General features: G+C 41.2%; 1 protein-coding gene across 1 annotated transcript in view; it reads right to left on the reverse strand.

Annotated features, from left to right (window-relative positions):
* Positions 1-17,096: 17,096 nt before the first annotated feature.
* Positions 17,097-27,053, reverse strand: part of ZNF516 (zinc finger protein 516) — a 169,405-nt gene continuing 159,448 nt past the window's right edge. The window contains exon 9 of the mRNA XM_080378488.1: positions 17,097-25,474. Coding sequence (XP_080234614.1) covers positions 25,424-25,474 — 51 coding nt within the window. The 3' untranslated portion in view covers positions 17,097-25,423. The remainder of the gene's footprint in view (positions 25,475-27,053) is intronic.

A 27,053-nucleotide genomic window follows, 5' to 3' on the forward strand; every position in this document is an offset into this window, starting at 1 on the left:
TACCCAAGCAAAATCAGAGAGACTGAAATTTCTTCTAATTAATTTTCTAAGACTTTCAAGCCTTGAAACTAAAATAAGTAAACTGAGTTTAAAATACCATTTTAACAAAGCAACGTACCACCGTTATAAATTGGCCCCTTTCTTCCAAGTAACAGGTCAACCCTTATTTCTGCCAATCTGATTTCACCATGACCGTCCCAGCAGGTTCCTTCACACCAGCTTTATACTGTCACATACCTTTTAAAATTACTCTGTTTAGCTCTGCCAGTTTTCAATCCACATGCAGATGTTAAGCCAATATAATATTTTAAGCAAATAATTCTTTCATAAAACGCTGCTTATCAACACACATTTTTGTTATTAGATGCACAGGCATGGAGGCCAGACACAGGGCTGATGACTAACCACATGCAGACCCTGTTTTGCCATTAGCTATGCCTAGGAACAGGCTCACACCCATTTCCATCAGCCTCCTTGAAAATCTGGCCACAGGAGGTATCATTAAGGGGAAGGTAATATACAGGTAATATAAACCAAAATGCACCCCACCACTTGTATTCAGTATTATACACTAGACCAACAAGCTCCAAGGCACCTACAGATTTCTCGCTCCCTTGCCTTTGATTCCAAGTGCTTCAATCACTGTTCTCTCTTTAAAATCTCCTCAAAGCAAAAACTGGGGACCTATATAGCTTTTCATTAAAGAAAATGCCCATGGTGTTGGTTATAAGCACAATGGGCACTATAATTTCAACCCAAAGTTCCTACCCGCCCTACAGCTCCACATAACCTTCTCAGCAGCTCTCCCAACCCTTCAGCCCATGGTCTTCTCCCCGCTATTCCTGTAACCCCCCTGCTTCTGATTTCATGCAGGTTGTTTGAGGATGAGCTTACACATCGCAGGGGTCCTGAAGGACTGTGGCTTCTCTGCAGTGGAAGTTGTAGCACCTCTCTTGAACCTAGAACTGGTGTTAAGTTGTTCCTGAAGTGACACCAAACAGCACAGTAGTCAAGGTGGGGCTCAAGTTTCTCAGCAACATTAGACTGCTACTAACCGTATAAAGTATGGCAAACTTCAGCGTGAACCAAGATCAGAAGCCTTGGTGCTGGGAGCAAGCTGGCTGGGGCTAACTATGCATTGTGAAAAGCTTGCAGTGAAAATGGACACGAGAAATGTGGCGGAGTGAACTTCCAAGCACAGCAAGCAATGTGTTTTTTAAGGTTGTTTTTTTTTAAAGTTTGCTGCCAACCTTACATGAGAGCTACTATGTCCGTTGAATAGTATACCATATATACCATATGGTATGAGAGCGCACTATACTGGACGTGCTTGTATAAGGGGGATCTACCCCAAGCTGTTCTGGGTGCCCTGTACCAGCCCCAACTGTGGACAAGTCACCTTCATCACACCAGCCAGCCCCTGGTGAGCAGACTAAGAAATGAAAGGCAGCCAGCTGCTTAGCAGTCCTTAGTAACAGGTAGTGCCTTGTCCACATGCTTCTGGAGGAGAGCTGCAATACAGCAGTTGGAGAGGAGGGATGAATCACTAACTCCGAGTGCCCCAAAAATATTGAGCCAAATCCCATCCAAACTAAGTCTGTCTGCTCAAATGGCCTGGAAATTCAGCAGTGTCACAGAAGCACCGATATTTCTCACCTCCTTTCCACTCCTACAGCAAGGACAGCATCTCACAGGCTGTTGCCAATTCCAGTTCCAGTTGGGCATTAGTAGCACATACTAAAATGCAGAAAAAGCTAACTCCACAAATGCTTTCAATACTCAAAAAAAAAATATCACTTCAAATTTGGGATCATTTTTTCTTCTCACTTTCTTGTTAGCAGGCATGCATTATACTTTTACTAAAAGGTGCAAATTCATATTTTAATTTTGATCACAAATCAAGGCAGCATTCTCTGTATTACAGGGTTTCATAGCATTAGAAACCAGCAAAATAACAACAAAAAGAACCCACAGCAAAACTTACCAAAATATCCAACAAGACAGACAAAAAAAACCCTGAAAAACAAACCAAATGGCCAAACACAACCACATATTAGAAACACTAGGGTCACAGTCTTTCTGTCTAAACTCTGTTTGTTTAGGCAGTTACATTGCCTGTTACTTACCCATGATGTTCTCCTTTTAGTTAGAGTGCTCTGTGGATGATTTGATGCTGCTAATGTCTAGTTTTCTGGGAGGAGAGTGGAGAAAGGAAACGTTGCTCCTGAACTGTGACCTGCATGGATGGCTTTCTGAGGAATGCACTCTGCTAATTGTCTTCTTTTTGAGCTGCAGGCTCAAAATATAAGGCCTGTCTTTTGCTTGTGTTACTTTTTTACAGTACAGAACGGTACGTTCACAATGGTGCATTAAAGTAATAATAATGAAAATAGTATCCATCAAGTAATTTCAGCGCTGTTACCATGCCAGGCTGTAACCAGCCTGCAAGTCCTGTGTGGTTACACCCGGGCTCCATCCACCTCCATGCCATTAGCCCTCCACCCTGGACGGCAGGGCAAACAGCACCCACCTCACAATTCCCAGGGTTGCAGCTTTTTTTTCTATCTAAAAGCATATTTGGCAGCGTAATTTTTCCTCTCTCCTCTGCTATCAGCACACGTGCATTTTGGTGTGTGTGCAACTTCAGTGCAGCTAGAGCAGGAGCTCGTCAGGGAGAAGCACGCAAGCTTTCAGATTCACTCTCTTCTGAAGGAGAAAAATCTTATCATCGTGTTACAGGTGAACAATTTGATATATTTAAGTAATACAGCAAGCACTAGCATGTGAATTAGTTTAAAACTAATGAAGGTGGCCACACTGTTATTGAATCTTCTTCTCACTCTGCAGATGTGTCTGCAAATCCTTCGTGGCTGGCTGTTTGTGCAGAAGGGCCCTGCAGCACATGCTGGGGCTGGTTTCTCCCCTCATAGCTTTTTCCTCCAAATAGTCTTTTTCTCTAGGAAAAAAATCCACTTAATTCTTCCTCTTACTTTCATTTCCTCCTTCTATTGAACAGGGCTACTGTTAACACTAGTTCCAGACTAAAATGATGTGTCTTATATTTGGGGGTTTTTTCCCCAGTTTAAAACCCTACAAATGAAATATTCATGAGAGAATTTCCACCTGTCTTTTCCAATGTTGTATTCTTGACTAAAGTTTTTTTTGTTATTTCATCAAGAAATTTGCGTTAAAATCCTACTTTCTTTTAGTAATTTTGTTCAAGTGTATATGTTAATTTTTGTACAAGTATGCATGTATTTTTATACTGACTACCCTGTGCATACATACACACCTAGTCTCTCTATATATACAAATAATATAATAATAATACACATCCCTCTTGTGTTCTTTGTGTTTATATACATATATATGTATATGTATGTGTGTGTATATAATCCCATGTATATATATATATATGTATGTATATGTGGATAATATATATATAATTGCCTGGGCTTTACAAATGGATGCCAGCAAGTGAATACCTGTCTATTGCTCTGTCAAATGTGACTCCCTGGGAAAGCTATTGGGTTTATAGAAGAGGCAAACATTTCAGGCACGCCATTCTGGGGTAATGAAGCATGGCAACAAAATATACCTGTGCAACATTTGATAAAGATGAGCTGACACACCAGTCCAAATAGGTTCTTTTGTGTGTCTGCACGTGTCTACCATCATTGCTTTCATCTTAAAACAGGAAGGTAGCAATAGCAGCAGCAGCTGGCAGGAACCACAAGAGGAAGAGCAGCTCACACAATTAAACGTTGTTTACCTCTGGCCTTTATTTCACTCCTCTCTCCTCCTAATTTATTATGTGTTTTCTCCATCTCTATGCAAAAAACACAGGCTCAATTTTTCTTTCTGGTGCTATCTAGCTTTTTTTACAGGGGGACTAAACAAGACAATAGGCAAAATCCCATGGCATTTAGCTTTGGATCTTAACTTGAAATGCTTCTTAGTGGGGTTTTTATGGCCTTCATTGTTCTTTGATTAATGTAAAGTAAAATCAAACCCTACAGTTACACATTAGTACATCAACTAGAGAGAAGGCAAAACTGCACTGTGTACCTCACTTTACAGAAAACATCTTTTGTTGTGTTTAATCTTTGAAGCAAGGGAAGGGAAAAAGCCTCACGTGCTGCAGGGACCTTTGAAGGGAAGGGAAACATTGACTTCAGCTGCGGTGCTGAGCACTGCGAACAATCCACGTTACACCGCTCTCCTCCTTGGGGGCTAGGTAATAGCCCTTATTTAGGAACAGCTTCCATTAAAACCAGCAGGAATTGTCCTGCCATGTGAAACCCAGCAAAAAGGCTTTACAGGCTCTGTTTGACCCCCAAAGAAATTTGCTTTCCAAGGGGTGTGGTAACTAGAGATAACTAAATTTTACGGTAGTTGTTATGTGGGTCTCTACCATTTTTACCAAAAAGAGCTGGCTGCATAATTTTTTCTTCCAGGTTAAATTTAAAACCATGTTTTTATTGCGTAGAGATGCTATACATATGTGTATGCTTGCAAATGTTTGTGTTCAACTGAAATAAAAACTTAATTACATATAGTATTCTGGCTAACATCTACTGAACACGCTGAAGTCCTTCTATATATATTGTATATGGCACATACATGGTGGTGGATTTTTTTATTAGATATGCCCTGCTCTCATCTCTTCTTGCACAAAATCTCCTTGGTATGTGTGGCTTTTCACTCTACCGGCTAGTAAAATCATTTTTACTCTGGGTTTCCAGTGGTTCTTTTCTTCTTTCTCCACAGACATTTCTAAGCAGAATGCATAACAGTTCAGCTGAAGTAAAACTTTCAGCATTATGGCTTTTGAGTGGGGGAGTGAGACAGAATGAGTTTGGCCCCTTGTAAACTCTATACAGAAGCAACATATAACTGAAATAGATCTTTTTTTTTTTTTCCCTAGTAAAACTCCTGCTAAATCTGAAAGATGGGTCATAGATTTGACGTTGTGTTTTCCTCAGAGCAGCAGTATTTTTATTATTTACTACTAGTCACTGTGGCTGATAATAAATGCCTCTTAGAATGCTTATTCTTTTCAATTTTCATCAGTAGTCAGAGGATGGGAACTTCAATTTCAACCTCTGGTTGTCCCCCACCTCACACCCATTTCATGAAATCTATTGTATCTTTATCCAAGTTCACAAGTTAAATGACACATATGTGGCCTTTGTGTTCGTTTTATCTGACACTAAGACAATTCAATTGATGCTCCGCATAAAAAAAAAAAATCCCAAAATTACAGAGCATCTCTGCCAAGGGTAAGAGTAGGTCAAGAGCCAAAGGAATTTAAGCAAACTGTCTTTTATACACAGGAAGCTGTTAACATATGGAATAAAAGAACAAGGATAGCAATTGATGAAACATTTGGGAGAAACTTAGATAAACAATCATAAAAAAGATTTAGACAAGTGCTTGGAGTAGCCAAAAAAATAAATAAAACTAGTAGAGAGTGTGCAAGTCACTTCATCGTCCTTCCATTCTGAAATAGCTGAAATAAAATGACAACGAGCAGATAAACTGCAAAATATCATTATGCTTTAGTAGCCATTTCTTTCCATCAGAGCCACTGTTTTAATTTTCGTTCTTCCAAATTACAAAGTAACAATAAAATATCTTTTTCGATTTATGGCAATGAGACCCTTTTAATTGAATTTCAGAAATTAGTTGATTTGACTGATGGGTAGGTAATGGGGATATGCTATTTACAGTGGGAAACGCATTTCCCATGGAAGGTTTTGAAAAAGCACAGCAAAATAGATATTTATAAGCAGGATTTGGGATGGCTTACATGCATACATACACACACACACACACACACACAAATATATGTGTTCACCCTGAGGTACAACAAACAATATTTCTGTTAAATCCTAAAAGCCTCTACCAAAGAAAAAAAAATTCATGAGCACTTAGATCATTTATTCCAGTAAAAGCCAAATGTACAATCGCTATGACCTCATTATAACTCTTAGTTTTTCTCACTGTGTATAGAGATATGGGATTGAGGGTGCTTTTTTCCTGAATGTTAAGCCAAATCTGGAAATATTGGCGACTTACAGGCCATCTTACTCTGCCCAAGAGTTAACGTGGAGTAGCCTACATCAGCCATCACTTTTTGCATTGCAATGGCAAAATTCCAGCTGACTTTAATGGAGCCAGAATTTCACCCCAGGTGCACTATTACAATTGACTAGGGTCTGATAGATTGATTCCTGAGATGCTCTGGATTCCAGATGTGGATCTCATAAAACTGTAGTGTGTGGTGTGTGCAAAGCTTCTTTTTTTTTTCTTTTTGCCCATTAAATAAATAATAATAATAAAACACAGTCCTTATAAGCAGTACAATGGAGAATGTGTGCTTGTTTTTTTCTCTGTCTTCCAAGAAACAGCTCCTTCTTCTTTCTCTACTACTTATGATCTCACATTTATATAGCAAGGGGAACAAAACAAAACAACAAAAAAAAAAACACAAAAAAAACAGCCAGTCAGCTGCATCTGGTTTAAAATATATGTAGAGGTAAGTCCATGTGTGCCTGCTGAAATTTTATCAGCAACACCTACAATAGAAAGTCTAATCAGAAGCCAACTGTGTTAAGCAACAGAGACTGAAAAATACCCTCAAAAGCCAGGCAGTCGACAGGACTGTAGCCAGAATAGAGCAAAAGAAGCCTTCTCCTGCAGGAGGACATGGCATAACAAATAAAAGGAGAGGAAAGGAGAAGAGATATCCCACTCTAAAATAAGCCCTGAGAGACCTGGAAACCACATGGTGTCATCAGCAGGGCAGGTGTTTCCCATCCTGGGCCTGTCTTGCCTTGGGGAAGGGAGGGCTCCTGCCCTCTCATAACTGGGTATCTGGGCTGGTTCATCCAGTTGGCCTTCCTCTTCTCTTTTGCCCTTATAGATATTTGAGATAAGTCCATCTACATCCATCTCCATGTCTGTCAGGAGTCTAGGGAGAGGGAAAAAAAATTCTCTGTTCCTAGCAGCCAAGTAACTGTGGGACAGTTCCTGCTCAGTAAGGACATAAGGACAAAATCTGAGCCTTTTCCCTACTACACTCAGTAGTACCAGGGAGGAATATTCCTCACACCCCACAAGACAGAGATGGAGAGACAGGGACAATGGAAAAGCATGAAAGAGGAAGATGTGCAGTCAGCAGAGCTACCCTGCTGCTGCCTTTGGCATGCTGGGGTTTGGGAAGCTGAGGCAGAGCAGAAGTGCCGGAGCCCAGGCAGGGATGTGACACTTGGTGCAGCAGCGAGGGCTGGTCTCACCATGTTTTCACACAACTTGGTGGAGCACATATGTGCTGCACGTAAGTTAAAAACAGTCAGGAAGAGCATGGTCCATGTGTGTGAGCAACAGGAATGATGCTATGTAGGATAAGCTTTTGAATCTTTCCTAGGGAAGATATGGCGTCAAAAGCAGAGGACTGCAAAGGAAAACGAGTAAGGCAACCAAAAACAGTAAACTGTCAAAAGGGGGATGCCTGATTTTGGAGTAATGTTACTCAGGGCTGTAGAATCTACCCCCACTCAAGTCACTGAGTGCAATAGCTGCAAAAGCAGGCTGCACAACATCAAGTAACATCCCAGAAATGGTTGCAGGGTGTGTTAGATGTGGTTGAAAGACAGAATGACAAAGAGGGAAGAGGTTTCATGAAGTTACATGGAGCACAGATTAAAAACACCATACTATATTAAAAAAACAACATATCCACCATCTATGCTATAAAGGCATGCCAAAAATAACTACAACTATCCCTCTGTTTGTGAGCAATACAGTGCTATTTAAAAACTCTCTGAAAAGTGCTCTGTAGCCACTGTATTAAAAGACATGACTGGTCTTGTATTTTTCAGCAAATGCCCCTGTTTACAATTCCTACTGTGGACACAGAGATATTTTGTGTGAATCTGTGTTTGTGTGGAATTATCAGATGCATCTGTCCATGGAAGGACAATCATGGACAAGGTCAAAGAAAAATATTCTTTAGAGTAGCCCTTAAGCAGGCAGAAGAATTAGGCCTGATTTATGAATGTATTTCCACAATTCACTTGAAAATTTGTAATGTCTGTGCAGCCTGGCAAGAAAAAAAGGTGAGGGTAATGTGAAGGAATGCTTCTATTCCACTTTATTGTAAAATTATCCCATGTTACCTGCTCTAATCCCCTGAAAACAAATTAAATCCTCACTAAGCTGACTTTAAATCAATAGTTTCATTTAAGAATAGTGTGACTTAATAAAAATAAAAAACTAACTGGTCCAGCCAATTTAAGAGGGGAATAAATCATTGCCCAAGGAAAAAAGCAGATTTGACTTGTATATGGGCCACAGTTTTGTTGAGGGGACTAACCTGCTGTCTAAATTAACTCAGGGTATATTACAAATCTCATCAGCCTCATTCAGAAATCTGCTCCACTGTACTAGAGAAGAAGATTGCCAAAAAAAAAAAAAAACAACCTGGAGATGTTATGAAATGAAACAATATTTCTGAGAACACTTAGTAAATCATATAAGAAAACACATCTTTGAATCGCCCTGAAAGATCACCTCACACTCCAGCGTCTCCCTTGTCTAACTTGTTTGGAGAGGATGTTTGTGAAGTAAAAAGGATGCCATATTTGCAGCCATGGCAAGAGCAAAAATAGCTGGGTTAGAAACGGGAGAGAAAGGAGCAGAGCAATGAACAGACAGGCAAGCTGCCAGCTGTTTAATTCATTCATACAGCAAAACCAGTTAAAATAATAACTGAATAAATTATTTTAAAATCTATAGATTGAATTATCCATGCAATCTTTGCAGCTTGGTGAAGACATTACTTCAATGTTATTAAGTGTGGATATATTTATCACTAATTTACTTTTTAAATGTTATGAAACTTGCCTAATAAAAGTCTTAAAGGTTCGGAAGACCAGAATATAAACAGAGGCCACAATGAAGCGGCTTACTCAATTCAGTACAAGTTATGCATTGCAAGTCACTGACAGCGGGAGAATTTAATAATCCTGACTCCAGTTGACTTATTCTAAGCGTTCCCGGATGAATACCTTTCTCTGTCACTTATCACATTTCCAGGCAAGCCTTTGAAAACTATCTTTTAAATAACCTATGTAAGGGCACCCCACAAGTTGGCAACAAAGGACAGGACCGGCTTCTCCAGAAGCTCAAGAAATACTTTAACTATGCACCCGTCTTGCAGCCCACTGTGATAATCTGTAGGAGCTGACAACGTTTCTGGATTTTCTTCAAATACTTTGGATTCAAGGAAGGGATTGCGGTGAATCTGTGAGCTTACAGACCTGACTTAGAAGCAAGGACTTCTCATGCAGCATTCCTTTACATTTGTCTGATTCCCCCAACAAAATCCCCAAGGATGTCAATATCTTAATTTCATTTTCCTCCCTTACAACATTCATGGACCAGGAGGAATAAACACTAAAGATTTTAGGGATATGACCCCTAAGAAGTCATGTGATGACTGGGGAAGAAAAATTAGGCACGTGAAGTAACAATGACAGAGTATAGACTTTAATTTTGGCATCCTCCATGCTGTATCATCAGTGCAAGCTTGCCAGCATTGGCAGGTCCAACATAAAACTACCTTGCAGAAATGTTTCAGTGGAGAAGGAAAACAAACACCCAAGTATAACATCCAAGTTTATAAAAATGAGGGAGCTTGTTCTTCTTCAAGTTAGTTTTATTCCTAAGCACAGACATTACCATAGCAAGTAAGAATATTTAAAAAAAAAATAAAAATGCTCAGGAGTGCCCAAGTTTGGAAGGAACCCAAAAGAGATGGACTTGGAGAGCTCCAGAGGAAACGGAGTTTATTACAGAGCAAAATGCTCCAAACTGCCCTGAACCTTCCTGACAGAATACTATATGACTGTGTGTTTACCAGGTAGTTTTGAGTTGCAGTTATCCGTATTTGTATTCCCCTGTAAGTGCTCCTAGGCTCTGCTATACCACTGTGATTTTGAGATATGAGGTCTTAAGGAGAGTTGGATCAAGTAGTGTCTCACAAGATCATCTGCACTGGGCCCTTTTTTCTTTTTTTCTTTTGGTTATCATTTTTCTTATCCTTTCTTGATTCTGAGCTTGCCTATTTATTTGTTATAGGGATAACCATCAGTGTTAGAGCTAGAATGAAGGATCGTCGTACATGTTACATTTGTATTTGATGGACTCCTTCTTGCTAGATAAAAATATAGTATGCTGTTGTACACTATATCAGCCTGGAAAAAACAGAAGTTAGTTTTCTTTCTGTCTCTGAATTATTTAATGAGCTTTAGGACGAGCTTCCTATTCACAAAGAAGATTTATGGCCGCATTCTCCCAAGTGGAAAGGCCTTCACTATCCTCTGAACTTTTCATTTCTTTTTTCCAAATTCCTTAGAAATGGGTGGTTCCCTTCATGTTAGCCAGAAGTCTCAAGAAATCTGTGACCATCTAGACTTGCCCCAATCATCAGGCCATCCAGTGCCCACATAATATTTTCAAAGCACACTCTCCTTTTGGGGTCCTCTATATTTTTTTAAAATTTAGGATCTCCACACCACAATTAGGATGTTCAACAACCTACAATATCAGAAATGAGTGGTGGTTTTTTGAGCCAGGGAAACAGACATTTCTGTTTGCAAACCTTTTCTGCCTTACTGGTATTCCTCATGTTTTAAAACTGAATTTTCACCAAAAGGTATCTATTTTGCATTTGCAAGGTAGCTTCAAATCAACTGTTGCTTGCAGTAACTGGTAATTTAATGTGCAAACTCAAGCCTGTTAAAGAGAGAAACGTGAGGAATGCAAATCAGGGCAGAATCATACTGACAAAATGGTAACACTCAGAAAGCACTTGTAAGGCTGTACAAAAGGTCCAAATCTTGAAGCTGAATTTTGAATACTTGCCCTTTATTATAAGTTTAAGGCAGACCTTAGGGCTTCTTAACATTCAGTTTTGACAAGTGAATACACTACTAAGAGAATATAATTCATTGGTTTAAAATAAAGGGAGAATAAGTTAGTATGTAAAAACAATAGTAAATGATGCATTACAAACATCATCATTACGGTATTATGGATGATACTGTCCTGGAGCATAAGATCATTTATTTATTTATTTTCACCTAGTACAGAGCCAAGCACAGCTTCACCAGTTAAAAAGAACTAAATAAGCAGTAGTAATGAACTACTGTAGTGAACGTACCATATGCCTATATGGCATATACACTACATATGGGAAAGAAGCAAATAATTGTATTTTAAAACCAAACTGTTGCTAGAAGCTCTGCTTTGTCTAAAGGTCTCCTTGTTACTCATGCTTAAAGATTTTTCTTTCTCAAAATTCCAGGGTCCCATTATTTCTAAAAAGTGTTTGCAACCCAATGGAAAATTGTGTGCTTTGTTATCTAACAGGGTTTACAGATTCTAAGGGCCCTGGGACCATCCCATCTTCCTAGATTCACCATACTGGTCAGACTTTCAGGATACACCTGGGTATACCAGTACACTGATGAACCAGTTGATGACACTACTTATTAAGCTGGGACAGCTTCATAAAGTACATTTTGAAATCTGTTTGCTTTTGCATTTTGATGTCCTTGTCATCTAAGGCACCATAATATTAATATTTAATCTGGATAACATAAACTACAAATGCTCAAATGTTCCTCATCACCTGGATGATTAGAAAATAGAAATAGTCATTCGAAGTTTTGGAGATTAAACCGCAAGAGTTACACATTTCTGAAGAGCTCTGGCACAACCTGTGGATGTGTTTAGCTAGCGCAGTCCACGGAGGGATGTTCTCCCTGCAAGTGGCCAGCTCAGGGGAAGGCTGTGTAGTGATTACAGAAACCCAGACACCCATTCCCATGACACAGAGCTTCTCATGTCGCTTTCACATGCCTAATTCAATTGGAGCTGTATTTGTGGCATACAAATAGCTTCTCCTAAGAAAGCAAGATTTTGGGGACTCTGCAAAATTTCTTCTCAGTAAGGGTGTTTATTGTTAAATTGAAATAAACAAATGCTTTGACTCTTTAAATAACTCCTTCTTTCAATGTTTGTTTATGTAATCACAATAGATATTTGGGGTTCTGGATTACTTTTGCCCATTATCCCTTGTCATTGCCCATCATGTAGCTGACTATAATGGAAACTTAACAAGAGACCAAACAAAGAACTATAAATCTCTCTAGTTCTTGGTAATCTCATGCATTCCTGGCTCCCAGCTGATCTATCAAGAGGTCATTTGGTTGAAAGCCAACTTGCCAGACCTCCCTCCCTTGTCACTTTTTTAATTTCCTCTTTTGCTTGCTTTATTCTCAGTACTGGTACATTTTAAAAGAAATAGCATTTGCATCTTTTCAAGGAATGCCATTTTAAATAAGACATTCTTGGACAATAACAAAAAAGACCCTCTGTCTCTGAGGATGTGTCTTGACAACTTGTTTTTAGTGTTTGGGAACACATACCACTTTGTTCAGCCCTGCACAAGCAGATAGTTTCAGACAACTATTTAATAGTACCCTAAGAAAAAAAGAAAAAAAGCAAAGGGAACACAAATCATTGGCTACTTATCCCGAGGCTTGATACTTACTGTAGACAGCAGTCTTCTCCCTGTCTGATGGCAGAAGTATTTTAAACACACAAGCAATATCTTCTCTTGCAGATTTGTATATAGTCTGACTCACAAGGAATCAGACACAGGATGGGGGGCAGCAGTCTTCCAGCATTGCAAGGGACAAACTTCTTGCCTGGCCAGTTTTCTTTTAGCTTTTATAAGTGAGAAGCACATCTTGGCCTTGATTGATCTAACAGTCTGGTTTTGGCTCTCTGGTCTTTGGTCTCTTTCCCAAGCTGGCTGTTGACAGGCAATGGAGTATTACACATGGGTTTTAATCTTCAGGAAACATAAAGCATATGTAGCTGGCTTCAAATCACCAGCTCTCCCATACCACAGAAGAGGAAAGATGGGGTTTAGGGGAAGGGCTAGAGTACAGAGGGGTGGGAATAGCAGGAGACTGCAAAGTATCGCATATAACCCCAGCCACTGCCACACTCCCACTGAGACTGAGGCATCTAAAATTACTTGACCAATGTCTCAGCTATTTGAAGCTAGGCCAGGAGCTGTTTGAGCTCTACAAATACCTGAAAAGATATAAAAAAGACAGCATGGTATTGTCTCTTCCTCTGCTCAACCGCAAGTATTTCCATTTACAAGCAGCTGGCACGTTCAGTCCAATATCATGTTTCGTGCTTACCTGAAATGCAGCTGGAAATCAAAACAGTCCTTCAGGCAGAAAAAGGGAAAACTTTGCTGCAGATGATGTCACTTCTCTCTCTCCTCTCCCAGCTTTTGTTGCTCTTGTTGTTCTTTGTGGTGAAGGGAAAAAGCCCAATGAACCCATCTGGTCTGCTGCCAGTCAGAGGATGGCAATGCTCTAATTTGCTCACATTCAGCCCCAAATTTGGGTGATGTGAGTTGAATCCTGTCCCAGATTCTGCAGCTCAGGCCCGTTTCTAGAGTACATCTCTCTCCAGCCAACAGTGCCAGAGCCCAGGGTGGGTAGCACCACCAGCTCAGCAAAAGACCACTGTCGCCTCCTTTGACAAGTTCACAAAACAGGAGCTCTTTAGTAAGTTACTTAGGAAATTCCCTGTATCTAGGCCAGCCTTTGACAGAAGAAATGCCTGTGGGTATTTGCATCGTCACAACACACTACGCAACATAATCCAGCAACTGGCCCAGCCTTTCTGTAATTAGACCAGAGGAATCCCAGCTCCTCCAGAATCCATGGCCTTTCTCCTTGAGCAACTCAGCAGGTGAGGAGCAACCTCACAGATCGAGTTATGCCCCTGTCCCACTGCTATCTGATAGCTTTGGCAGGGGATAGGGGGTGTCAGTGGTTTATAAAGGCAATCCTCGAAGAAGGAGCCAGGAAAAAAGAGGTTCATGGGAGAGGCAGAGAGCTGTCAGATCAACTACGCTAAAGGACAGGATTTCCTGCCTCCATCCAGCAAACACACTTTCAGATTTTTTACCCTCGTGCCTTTATATTATAGTATTATTACTCTTTATAGTTTAATAAGTTTCCCCATTGTTGTGACATGTGACAGCAGCGCCTGTGTTGGTGGATGAAGCAAAGTGGGAACAATGCCTTGTTGTCTGTAACAAATACCTGTCAATTCCAGATTGACAATTTCTACTTAAGCTAATTTACAAAAGGAAAGGTAAAACACCCTCTCTCAGGGTATTATGAAAAGAAATAATGCAACATTTGATATATGCTTTTACAATTAGAATAAAACCTAAAGCTTTAGCTTAACAGCATAAAAGAAAATAATAGAATGAAAAAAATTAATGAGACCTGATTGACAGTTGCTCAAAAAAAAAAAAAAAGTTATATATCTGTGTATATATTCTTACCTATAAAACAAATTTATTCATCTGGAAACTGGGTGAAAATCTTCCTCCCTCTCTTCCTGACTGACCTAGATGTGCCACGAACCGCTCCAAAGGCCATGATCTGCAGGTGAAGAAAGTGGCTTTGGCCCCCAGGACCAAGCCGTTCCTGATTCACTCGCTCAGTGAACACGAGGCCATGTGGTTTTTATCAGTGCAGCTGGTATGTTTATAGCATTTAATGGAGCAGAGCACAAGCTGTCCTAGAAAGGGCTGGGTATGCTTTGGAAAGGGAGTTCTTTACCAGTTCTCTCCTTCTTTTCTCGTCTTTTAGGGATTTAATGATGGAGTTTGGCTTTCTCGCTATGCTGACCGTCCTCGACTGAACCCAAACAGGGTAGAAAAAAACATTACATGTTATCCTTCAAATTCTTTGCACCAGCACGGCCAGGGGCATGCAGAAGGGTGCCCTGAAAGGGACAGTGATGAGCCCGCTCCCCTGCTGCTGTATATGCTCCAGCACCACGTGAACCATGGCAGCCCCAGACCCTGCAGGAGCACGTTGCGTCTAATGGACACGTTAGCGAGAGGCCACGTTTGCTGGGATATGGGCAGACAGACGGCATGTTTCAAGAATGCATTCTCTTAAACACATCGCTTCCCTATTTTCTACCTTCAGCAACTGAGAAAATGGGACTTCATTAATGTTATTCTAGACAAAGCGGCAGAGAATTGTAACTTTAGAAAAAAGCCTATATTTTTAAATTGAGAGAGACCAATTACAAAAGCTATAAACACTTTAATCATTTCTCTGAACATGTGGAAATACATACATTGTGAACCTTTTTCATAGGAAATGCTGAAATCTTTTCCTTAATGGCACATTTTCTTAATGGCTTTACAGTTTCTCAGTTCATTTCAAAGGGCTGTTATTTGTTATGTGGACATAAGTTTAGATTATGGTTTAGAACGCTGAGAGATGTTTGAAAGAATTATCTGGTGGATGGTGGCAGCTACTTTTGCGTTGCCTTCTGTTCTTGCTTTGAAATATATGGGGGTGGGGATGCAGGGGGCTGGAATGTCTGTATGCTAAATATTTCCCATAAAAATGTGGGGTGAAATCTTGTCCCCAGTCAAATCAGGAACATATCTTACATTTCTTCAACTGCCAGATTTTATCCAGGTATTTTACTTTATTAAGTGCTAAAGTAAAAATAAAGATTATAAAAAAGGATGTCTTCAGTTTTTGCAATAAGATATTTTTACCTTATGCTATGATTCTTTGATCTTTGGGGGCATAGTGATAGTAATACAAGGCTGAAAAAAAAATAAGTGTTGTATAAAAAGAAGTCACATCAGGGGCATTGCAGATAATGAAGTCAGAAAATTCGAAAACATTGATAATTTCTGGAAAAAAGAATACTCTTTGTAAAATATGAAATGAGGGCTACATGAGTGTCTTAGAATGATGTGGAGCTCTTGGATGAAATCCTAGCACTGTTGAATGCAATAGGAATTTTTCCTTTCACTGTAACAAAATCAGGTTTTCACTTGCCCCTCACTTTAAAAGCATGTGGAGGCGCAGTGCAATTTATTCTTTAGAAACAAATCTTGTCTGATTTAAACGTTCTCATTCCTTTCCTGCCCTGCACTCTTCTCCTATGTCTTCCAGAGCTCTAAGCTTGAGCTCTTCACTACTCAAGTATCTCACAGAAGGAAATTCCCCCACGGGTCAGAGATTGCACTCATTTACTGAATGCCTAATTGATACAGTCTGCAGTGAATAACTACAGAGACCCCTCTACCACTGGTAAGAAGCCTCTTCCACTCACTCTGAGAGCATTTATACAAACTTGGGACAGGCTGAATGAAATTTTTGGAGGTCCAGCAGATCACTCCCCATTACAAACCCCTTGTCCAAATGTCAAGTCTTGCTGGAAACAGTAGTCTTTTAGGGGTCTTCTGAATGGAAAAATGTAAAAAATAAAACAATGATGGCCCATTTTATGGTTAGGCCAGCCTTAGTGGCTGGATTTGCCATTACTTCAAAGCAAGTAGAGATAGCTAACACGATGCCACACACTGCTTATGTGAGAAACAAGAGCTGAAGCTTCCTTGGGAGCTCAGCCTCTGACCTAGCCTCTGACCAAGTGCCAGCTTGCCTTGAGCCTGTCTTTCCTCAGGGGGTACTTCTCCATCCCCTGTTCTGGTTTCCATTCCACTGTAAGGAGGAGGGATGCAATTGCTTGTGAATCCTGAAACATTTGGAGTCCTCAGCACTTTAAACATAACCTCTAAGAGGTTACTCCACTGTTATATGCTCTGTTACAAATATGTTGCTTGTGTTTGTTGATGGAAAGGCACACTCTGGGTCATTGCTCTGTTCTCTTCTATCACAAATCCAGATATTACACTAACACATCTTCTGAAATGACAAGGCAAATTTGACATGACCTGTGGGACTCTTCCTGTGAGGAGTCACCACTCAATCCAAAACACAAAGAGTAAAGTTCAGCTGATGTGGACACAAATCAGTTAAAAGCTATTTTTTTCCCCCTACCGTGGTTGATTTCACAAGCAATGAAGACCTTTTTTTTTTTTTTTTTTAAAACAGTTAAGCCTGTAGCTTTCATTTCCCCCCCCCCCCCCCCCCCCCGCCCCAGACACACACACTGAATGTTCACCTGGTGTTTGAGAGAGGGCTACAGACCCCTCCATATTAGGCAGTAATTTGGAAGACCATAGCCCATTGCTTTTTTTTGTTTTGATGGAAGTGTCACGTTACGAGTCCTTGCAGTACTTATGCTCAGCAGAGTAGATCCAAATCTCCTCTCCATCTGCATCGTGGACTGTCACTTGCCACATGCAGGCTTTCTGCATGCCCAGTCAGCTCAATTACAGTGTTGACATGGCAAACGTTACCCAAAAGTTTTAGGGTAATTTATATAATTTTTGCAATTAATCTGTGGTTTACACATTGCATAAAATTATTGGAATGTCCTCACTTATTGGAGAAGAGCAGATGAATTCCCCAAATATCAGTCTCTAAAGAACATATTCAAACAATGATGTTGTTCTATGCCTGTGGGGGAGAAGACTGAGCCTGGCAACCAGATGTCCACCATGCTTCACACCCAGAGAAAGAAAAAGCATGTGCTTGTGTGTGTGTCTGCATGTATGCGTGTGTGTATGTATGAGAGAGAACCCTGGAAAGGAATATTACTTTTAATAATCTTTTTATAAAGTCTTTTAATAATAACATTTAGTTTTGAGACTCTTCCTCACATTGAATAAAACACACTTAAAATACATTGAATTTGCCTTCCTCGTCTAGCACAACGATTCCTATATTTTAATCCTATTTCATTAAAATTTCAATCCAATGACTTATCTTAGCTGTTTGCAACAAGCTGGGAGGTCTGCAATATCTCACGTTGCAGTTCCTCCCTCTAAGTTGTATTTCACATTTCAGCTGTGGATTGCACATCTTAAGAACTATAACTAGTGCAACATGAGCTACTTCAAACCAACATGTAAATGGTGCCTGAAGAGCCAAAAGCTTCCCTCTCGGCATTCAGATAGCCTGGGAATATCTATGAAGAGCTACGGCTGGAGCAGCATGCATGTGGCTCATGGAGAAATTACAGAGCTCTCTCAATGGTGATTTGATGGATATCACTTGGAAGGAGAAGAGGGTCCAAAGGATGTGCTGGGGAGAAGATCCTTGTGCTTTCCTCTCCTGGGACAGCAATACCAGTCATACAATGGTGCATGAAAGCCTTCGTAAGGCCCTGGGGGTTAAATTTTTTTGTGAGCGCTAATGTCCATGCTCATTCTGCCTGGGGAAGCTGAGAAGAGTACTTAGCATCTTCCAGGGAATGACCAGCATGCCTGCACCCATCAGATTCAACAAATGCATGCTTCCCACCTGAGGAAGGAAGGAAGGAAGGCAGAAGGAGCTTTATGCAAAAAAAGAAACATGCACCACTCACATAGTAAGAGAGAAGCAGTAATCAGACTCTCAGGAGGACCTTTAGCTCTGAGACTTCAGTGGATGCCTAGAAACACTGTGCACAGCCCAGACACATTTTGATCAATACACAAAAGGGGAACACAGAGCTCCTCGTGTCCAAGAAATCTACATAGCCATCAATAAGATCGGATAGTTTTATTGTTTTCATTAACCAGTGTCAGATTTTAATGCCAACTGAGGCAAATGTAAAGAAAGGCTTGCTTAAGATATAGTGCTGATGTGATTAGCCTTTCCACCCACCCCAGCTACCAGTGACCAGGCCACAGGTACTGACATGACTGTCTTAAAGTACTGCCCAGACACCACAAAACCTGTAATTTATTTCTTCCCCCTCACGTCTATAAGAGGCAGGGAAGTCCCATTACACCCATTTCACAAATAAGGAAAAAAAAATCACTGAGAAACTCAGCAGACAGACTCAGCCCAGAAGTTCACCCAGGATGAAAGAAGGTGCTAGAGTCCCTCCTAACAGGCTGGCCGAGCCTTCTTCTTCTTGACATCTGTATGCGATTTGCTAATATTCCCAGAAGTGCAGATGTTACAACAGCCTGCCCTCCCACCAGTTTGTGAGCATGCTGGGAGGCCCTTCCACTTTGAAGGTTTCAGGTCACATTTAGCCTAAATCCATCTCTTTGCAATCAAACAGAGAAACACCTGTCAGTTTTGGGGAGCACGCTTTGGCTTTAGGAGGTGAGGGACACTGAATGCGGAGAGAAGAACAAAAGAAACATCTGCTGGTGCTCGCCTCAGGGCAGGAGATCAAAGATTACCCTTTTTCAAAGGTGGTCGTACTGTCCAGGAACATAAAACAAAATAAAAGGCAAACAGTGATTGATAAGTAGATTCTATCACTCCATAGACCCCTAACAACAGAGAAAATATTTATTTATATTTTTATATATCCCTTTATATATTGCTGCTTCTCTCCCTCAGCGCTTGTCTTTTGATTTCAGCTTGCTTATTATTCTTTTTCATTACTGTATTCCCCACACTTTGGATTCTGGTTTATGTTCAAGTTCTTGTTTTACTAGAAATGCTACATCCTGGTGGAATTAAAATCCAAATTGGATTTAGACCACTGCTTAATTTGAGCTCCAGTGTCCCAGATGTTGGTTAGGTGCTGCGAACACTGCAAAATCTAATAATGTTTCTCACCTAAAAAAGATCCATTAATATAATGCTAGGAATGTGACGTGCTGAGAGCCAATGGAAGCCAAAAGAAATCTGAGTAAATGTTGCCAAAGTGCTTTTTCTCCCCTTGGTTCCCACCTTTTCCCTGGGCTTTAGGTATTGCAGCACATGTGGAAGGCCCCTATAACACTAGGAAATGCTATACAGTTGCGATTTCGTAGAACAAAACAAATAGTCTTACCTCCTCTAATATTTAATCCAGATTTGTAGTTTCCCAGTGTGCCGCTGTAAAATCACCCCGTGTGGCGGGGTCCTTCGATAGCACGGCAGCGCCAAGTCTCAAGGTGGCTGAGCTGAGGGTTATGTTTCAATTTGGCAGTGTAACACCGTTTCCATAGACAAATTAACATTGTTTCATTTCATTTTGACACCATAATGTCTTTTCCATAGACCTGCACTGACATTGTCGTGAAATCATTGCATCCCAATCAAGTGAATGGGAAATTAGCACCATGACACAAAACATACTGAGAAAGTAACCACAGCTTAGTTTATTTGTCAAACTGAAATACCTCAGCCACCTTCAAACACATTTTCTGAAGCACCAGAAGAGCTGAGTGCAGGAATCAACACTAACAAAACATATGCTGTAAAATATGTTCCTTCCATTCAAGATTTAGGAAAGCTGCTAAAAAAAAGGCCCCTACAGCAGACTTTGCAGATTAGGGCTTATGCCCGCCCTCCCTTCCTCTCTCCCTCTCTCAGCTATTATTTTTTGGTGCTTGCATCCGAGCTGAGGGTCTGTAACTCCAAGGAGCCAGTGTGACCTCTGTGTTCCCCAGCTGCTCAGTGCGCTCGGTGCGGCAGGTGCTGGGGGACGTGGCTGTTAGTATTTTGATCGGACGGCAATGGAAATCATCCTGGGGTTTCCAGGGTCTGAGCTCGAAAGCCTCGCTGAAAGCGCTACCATGAGAGCTAAATTGGAAACCACAAGAATCTCTGTTTATAGCAGAAATGTCCTGTTTACTTTAACATAGAGAACAAACAGAAAAAAACCCAGTAGCCCAAATCACGGATATCTTCAATTTTTTACTCTCAGACCCCATCCTAACAACAGAAAAAGTGCTCATGTCCCAGCCTAATCATATTAAAGGGGTTACATATACAGTATTCCCTTATCTCAGTGATATGTTAAATGCTAGAATACCAACCTACATAACAATTTTTATTTCTCTTCATCCCATACACAAACATTAGAAGTAGCCAAGGTTACACAGCCACCACTCAGAAATGTCCAAAATTGCCTCTCTCACGTGTATCAAACACTATTACTCCACTCCTGGTATCTGTCACCTTTTTCTTTTGTGCCAGCCCATTAGCAGACCTCTCCTCACTCCCAGAACCTTCTCCCTCCTCATTGCAGCTCCCAGCCCTCTCTGCCCTCCCCTGTGCCTCAGTGTTTCCCCTGCCTCTCTCTTCCTGCAGCTTCTTCTGCACATCTTGTCCCTGCATCCCACATCCCTCCTGCCTCCCGTCATCTCACTCCTCAGCTTTTCAGGCAGCTGCACTGAGGGAACAAGGGACAACCCTTCTCATTTTCTGTCCTGTGGCTGAAGCACACCACAGGTACATTACTGTAACTATAATAGCCAGAAGCAGCTTAAGGAAAGTCCTGCTCTGCCAGGGCTAGGCCAGACTCTGATGCCAAACTTGACTGTATCTCTGCTAAATGTGAGTAGAAGTAAGATTTTTATGGAAGATTACAGCCCAGTGAAACATGGGCAGATATTCTCATGGGTTTTAAACTTTCAGAGTTCACTTCATCTGTACCTGAACCATTTTTTCACATTGCTTTCCTAAAAAATGTGGTCTGAGACAAAGACCTGTTTTAGAAATATTTAGTCCAGAATGTTAAAGCTTAGCAACTGAAAACACATTAAAATAACGTGAACGTACTTAGCAGCCTTAACCATAGCTTTACAACGGACCCACAGCTGTAATAGCCTTACCATGTTTCTACAGGGTAACTGTGTACATGTTCATGGATGTGCCTCACCTAGAAAGCAGATGATTACCCTAGTCAGTAACGGGACAGCAAACCCTGCAACTCACACTAGAGGAAGAGTCTGTTTGGGGCACTACAAATATATGGACTAAAACCAAAAAGGGTTCGTGACAACACAAGGCTTGGAGCCAGAAGAGTAAAACCAGTTTGAATACAGAGACAAAAGTGGCTGGGCTCAAACACAGGAAGTATGTTGCACACATACGCATCACATATCTAAGACTGAACCATAGAATGAAGCTAAGTAGTTCAAGCCAGCAAAAGCAGATCCAGATTCTCCTTGCAGATCTGGACCCCATACCTCAAAATAGCCTTTCTTCAGTGTCCCCAGCCTGCAGGTATTTCAAGAGAAAGACTTGAGTCTGTGATCTGGACCTTGCTGATCTTCTACCTAAGCCTCAGAGAGCTCTGTCTGGGACATGCCCAACATGTCCACCCCATTCAACAGAGGAAGCATCCCTGCTGCCCTGGGCTCCACTTCTGTGACATTGTCAGGTGAGAGCACCAAGTGATAAAGAATGGGTTTTACTTTGCCACAATTATATATTTTGGGCTTTTTGAACCCAAAACATCTGCACCACTTGCCAAAATCTGTGATTGCAATAGCTGCCTGCAAGACTTCAGTTCAGTAAAACGAATCTCTCCGGTAAGAGGAAGGTAGTACTTCTAAAAGTGATGGTAATTTGCATTTTGTGTATCAGCTCATACCTTGTGCTCCTTTTTGAGCTGAAGGGACCACAGGGATCATTTGAGCTATCAGCTTATTTAACACTCATTCACCCCATCCATGGATCCCTGCCAACATGATACTCCTGAAGAGGGTTCAGCAAAGGTGATGCCCGAGTGGGACTGTGCCATAAACCTCTCCTTGCAGCCTGGCCTCAGGCACTTTCGCTTGCTTGTACTTGTGCAAAAGGAAGGAAGAAGCACAAAGTGTGGGCAAAGGGGGGGGAGCGGGGGAAGGAGTAATTAATTTCCACATTCAACGACAAGGTAATTGTGTTTCACTCCTGCCACCTCAATCTACTCTCCACTTTGCCTATGTAGGAAGTGAATTAGATAGAGCCAAATTCACTGTTTTAAAAATCATCTAGGTATTGCCTTTTAATTTTCAGTGTCTTTTCCTCTTTGATGTGTTCATATAGTTTGCACTTACACTATGCGACAATCTCAGATATTCATGAAGAAGCAGCTGGGCCAACTCACCTGTCACTTCACTCTCTTTCGCGCTGCCCTGACAGCACGCAGCAGATGATCTCTAGTGGGTATCACCCTCTGGAAGATTTCTCTTGCCTGATGGGAACCCTCTGTTGTCATCAGGCTTTTGGCCAAAGCACTGACTTGGGAGGTGTTTGCCTCTTCCCAGCTGGCATCAAATTACTTTAACAGCCTCTCGGGTGTTCTAGAATAAGTAGGAGTTCAGGATTAAACTCCCGCCCCATGCGTAACAACTGTATCCAGAGTCACTTTCTTTTACCCATCCCGCCCCTAGGGTGAGTGCTCGGATGGAGCTGGGCCATGTCACGCTGCACAGACTCATCCCTCCCAGTTGGTGGCCCCAGGCTCACAGTGCTGCCTGGGGGCCTGGGAGCACCTCACTGAGCTGCCTCATCCCAAAAAAATGTGCCCATACTCCCTCTCCCTCCGAGCAGGGAATCCTCAAAAGGCAAACGCTGACCCTCTGGCCCCATACTTGCACCCTCCATTGCTTTTTCAGCCAGAACCATGGTCTATAATGGTCCATGGACTATTTTACCCCTCTACAGTCTTTTTATACAGCTCTAAGTGGCCAGAACAGAGGCACAAATCTTGCTCCCTGACCTTGCCCCTACTACTGTACATGGGTTTATTCAAAGTATTTCATGGTGAGGGACTAATTAGGAGTTTCTAACTATAATTCCCAATTCCTCCATTCCTTTACCTTAGCAAAATCACTTTTAGTTATATTATGTTCTAACTCTTTTGTATGGAGAATGCACCACAAAAATCCAGTCTGGCTTTTGTGATTATTTTGAATTGCCTTTCCAGCATTTTTTAGTCTCAAGTTTATGCTTATTCAAATTCTAGTTAGTCTGTTTATCAAAATCCTATGCAGAAAATATGCTAATTGGCAGAGAAGCCCTTTTTTTCAGTGTCAACTTGCTTGCACTGGATTCCTTACAAATGGAGCCACAGTTTATTTTACAGGATACCTCCAGCCCACAACTTCCTCAGGTATCCGATGCAAGCTGAGAAGTGCACCCAGCTGACATCCTCCGGGGCCTGAGCTGATTCGTGGGCTGAAGCCACAACTGTAATAAGTGCACTGAAAAGATTACTAACGAGGAAGCTGCTTAGAACAAGGCTGTAAGCGGTCACGTTGCTTTCATTTTAAAAAAGCTAACCATGCAAGGCTGCCGCATCGATATAACTCTTCCAAAAACTGGCATTTGCGTGTTATTCAGGACCCACGTTGTTATTGTTGTTGTTTGGCTGGTAGCTTGGCTGGGAAAGGGAGACAGAGAAAAACAAAAAAATGAACTTGGGAATCATTTCAAGGCCTGAGATGCGGACAGGTTTGCCGAGAGATATCTTGGAACTGTACAAGGTAAACACGGTCTAAATCACCTGCTTTGGGAAGATAAGTACTGTGAGTTCTCTAAGCTAAATGTACACCGCTGAAATTTGATTGAAAACTTTGCGATGTGAAGACTGAAAATCACAAGAAGGAGGCAGGCAGCATTTAATCTCCTGTTGGATGACAATTCAAGATAGACTGATAGAGATACCTGCTGCCTGATAAACCAGTCAATATTGTAGATGGTAGATACTTGCAGGAAACAGACACTGCAAAGGAGGAAAAAATCCTCGGTATTTTTATATTTTCATCCTGTTTTCAGCTCCCTGCTAAGCAGGACGAGACTTGTATTTTTCTCTGTTAAGTTATCACACTTCAGATGCTGCAAGCATCCAGATTTCTTTTAAAGGGCATGTTGTTTAAGGTAGGAGTAACATGTATACAAAATGTATGCACGAAATGCAAGGAATTCTAAGTGCCTGAAAACCACAACATGACAGAAACCAAAGGTGACAGATCCTGCCACAGCTCCTTTTTCTTTTTTTTTTTTTTTTTTTCCCTATTGTGGAAGAATCATTCGCCCACTAACCTATTCCAAACGGAATGGGGGTGTTTTGTACAAGCAGTGGGTCTTTTAAACAAGCGTACCTGGCTGTAAGACCAAGAAATAAAAAAAAAAAAAAATAAAATAAAAAAAAAAAAAGACAACAAACCAGGAAGTTTGAAAAAGCATGAGGAAATCACAGGCAAGCAGAAAGCGCTATTTACACTTCTGTTTGAAAGGACTTGGATAAGTCAGTATATATATATGTTCTCACCACAGCACTTCAGTTTTTGTGTGCACCTATCCTTCGCGTTACGTTTATTACGAGAGCTAAGACAGCAGGCTTTCTAACAGCTCTCTGCTGCTGCTGTCTTACTATGATTTTCCTATCTTTTAATTAAAAGTATATTTCACAGCCAAGCCAAATGTTTTATAATAACAAGAAGGAGACGCAGAGAAACAACAAGGAAAACTTCTGACCTGCTGTGGACTGAACATACTTCTTCTTGCCATGCAAGGAGACTAAATCATCACATGTGTTGCTGATGGACATTCATCATTATTTCTTCCCAAACTGGAGGCATATTTCATTTTCCTGAAGCCTGGATTTTCTCCAAGTTTTTCAGGAAAATGTTGCTGCCATTGGAGCTTGTTGCTGTATGTCACCACCTGCTGGCAAACATCAGTTGAGGGTTTCTGTCTTGATTGTGCAGCTGAAACAGTGTAGACAAGGACTTTTATCTTCCTTGATAGAGACAGATAGGTGGCCGCAAACAGAGCATATGTTATTTAAACAGATTTTTGGTCTTGAATGCATATATTCAGACCAAGCTTGTTTGTATAACATGCAATCTGGATCCTGCAAACCATTACTCAGACAACTAGTTCTTAATAAAGGAGAAGAGATGCGATTGAATAGAAAAGGTTACCAATGTGGGAAAATGTTCACGGACTCCACTCCCCTGTTTCACAGACCTGAGTTTGCTAGAAAAATAAACAAAAACTACAAAAATACATTATATAGGCTGCTGCAATATTTAATTAAAAATAATGTAGAGTGAAAACTCACAATAACCTCCTAGAGGCAGTCTCAGATTTAAATTTCCTGTCCTATGCTATTTATTTTGCAGGCTTAACAATGACAGCTTGGACTTTTCTATTCTTCTTTTTTTTTTTCTTCCCCCAGATGTTTTTACAAATCAGCCTTTTGAATATGAAAGTATGTTTTGAAGCACCTAATATTTATTCTACCCACCCTAATAGGTAAACGTGCATTGCAGTGTGTGTTCTAATGCTGATAATTCATATCATTTATCTGATAGATCAGGAGCCATTATGGCCTGTTGTGTAAATTCATATTTTGGCACTCTTTAAAAAGTGGATTATTATTGACCCGATAGACCGTAACAGCTTCAAAGAAGCCATTACTGTCTATTGTGTAAGTCCTTCATGGCGCATGTTTTATTGACCCTTTGGAGCCATCATGGTCTGTCTTGTCAATCCGGATGCCATGCAAGCGTATTAAGGCTGCCTGCGTAATATCCGTACAGAGCGGTAGTCACATTATTGATGCATGCTCCTATGAAATTACATTTTGAGCCACATCGGCCAGCTGTTTTTTCCTCAGGTTCTAAAACACCTATTGTTCTGGTTCACATCCTGAACTAGAGACTAGGGCTACAAAAATTGCCTGGAGATAATGAAGCCATTACTCTTTTTTTCTTTTAAAAAAAAAAAAAAAAAAAAGTGAAAATCAGGCTCCCCTTCGCCAGGAAGAAAAGAGAAATGGCTGTGGGTGGCCAGACCACCACAGCTCTTCTTCATGACCCCCTCTCTGCTCCCAGCTGCACACATATAGGACAGTGCAGTGTAAAGGAAATGTCCCCTCCTCCTTTCATGGCCCATAAAAGCCACCTTACCGGACAGTAGGGTGGCTGGCTTGCCTGTGCAGGGGGAAGGCTGAGCAGGGTTTGCTTTCTGCAATAAGATGACCAACCTGCACAAGGTGTGAGCAGGTTTGCATACAATGAGAGGCAAAAGGGTCATACGCACCCGCGTGCTCTGAGGTGCCTGGATGTGAGGGCTTTAATGAGAAACAGAAGGGGAAAAAAATGAGGCCCCAGTGGAAAGCTAGTCCTGAGGGAGTGCCTACTACTGCTTCCAGGCTGGAAACTTTCCCCTGGCCAACTCTGCAAACCAAACTCCTGCAAATCCTTCCTGTTTGGCTAACCCCTCCATAGGGGAGCAGTGAAGTCCACCCTGAGCATCACTTTGCCCAGCACACATCCATCA

Source organism: Falco punctatus (genome assembly GCF_963210335.1).
Source record: "Falco punctatus genome assembly, chromosome: 3".
In the NCBI taxonomy this organism is placed as follows: domain Eukaryota; kingdom Metazoa; phylum Chordata; class Aves; order Falconiformes; family Falconidae; genus Falco; species Falco punctatus.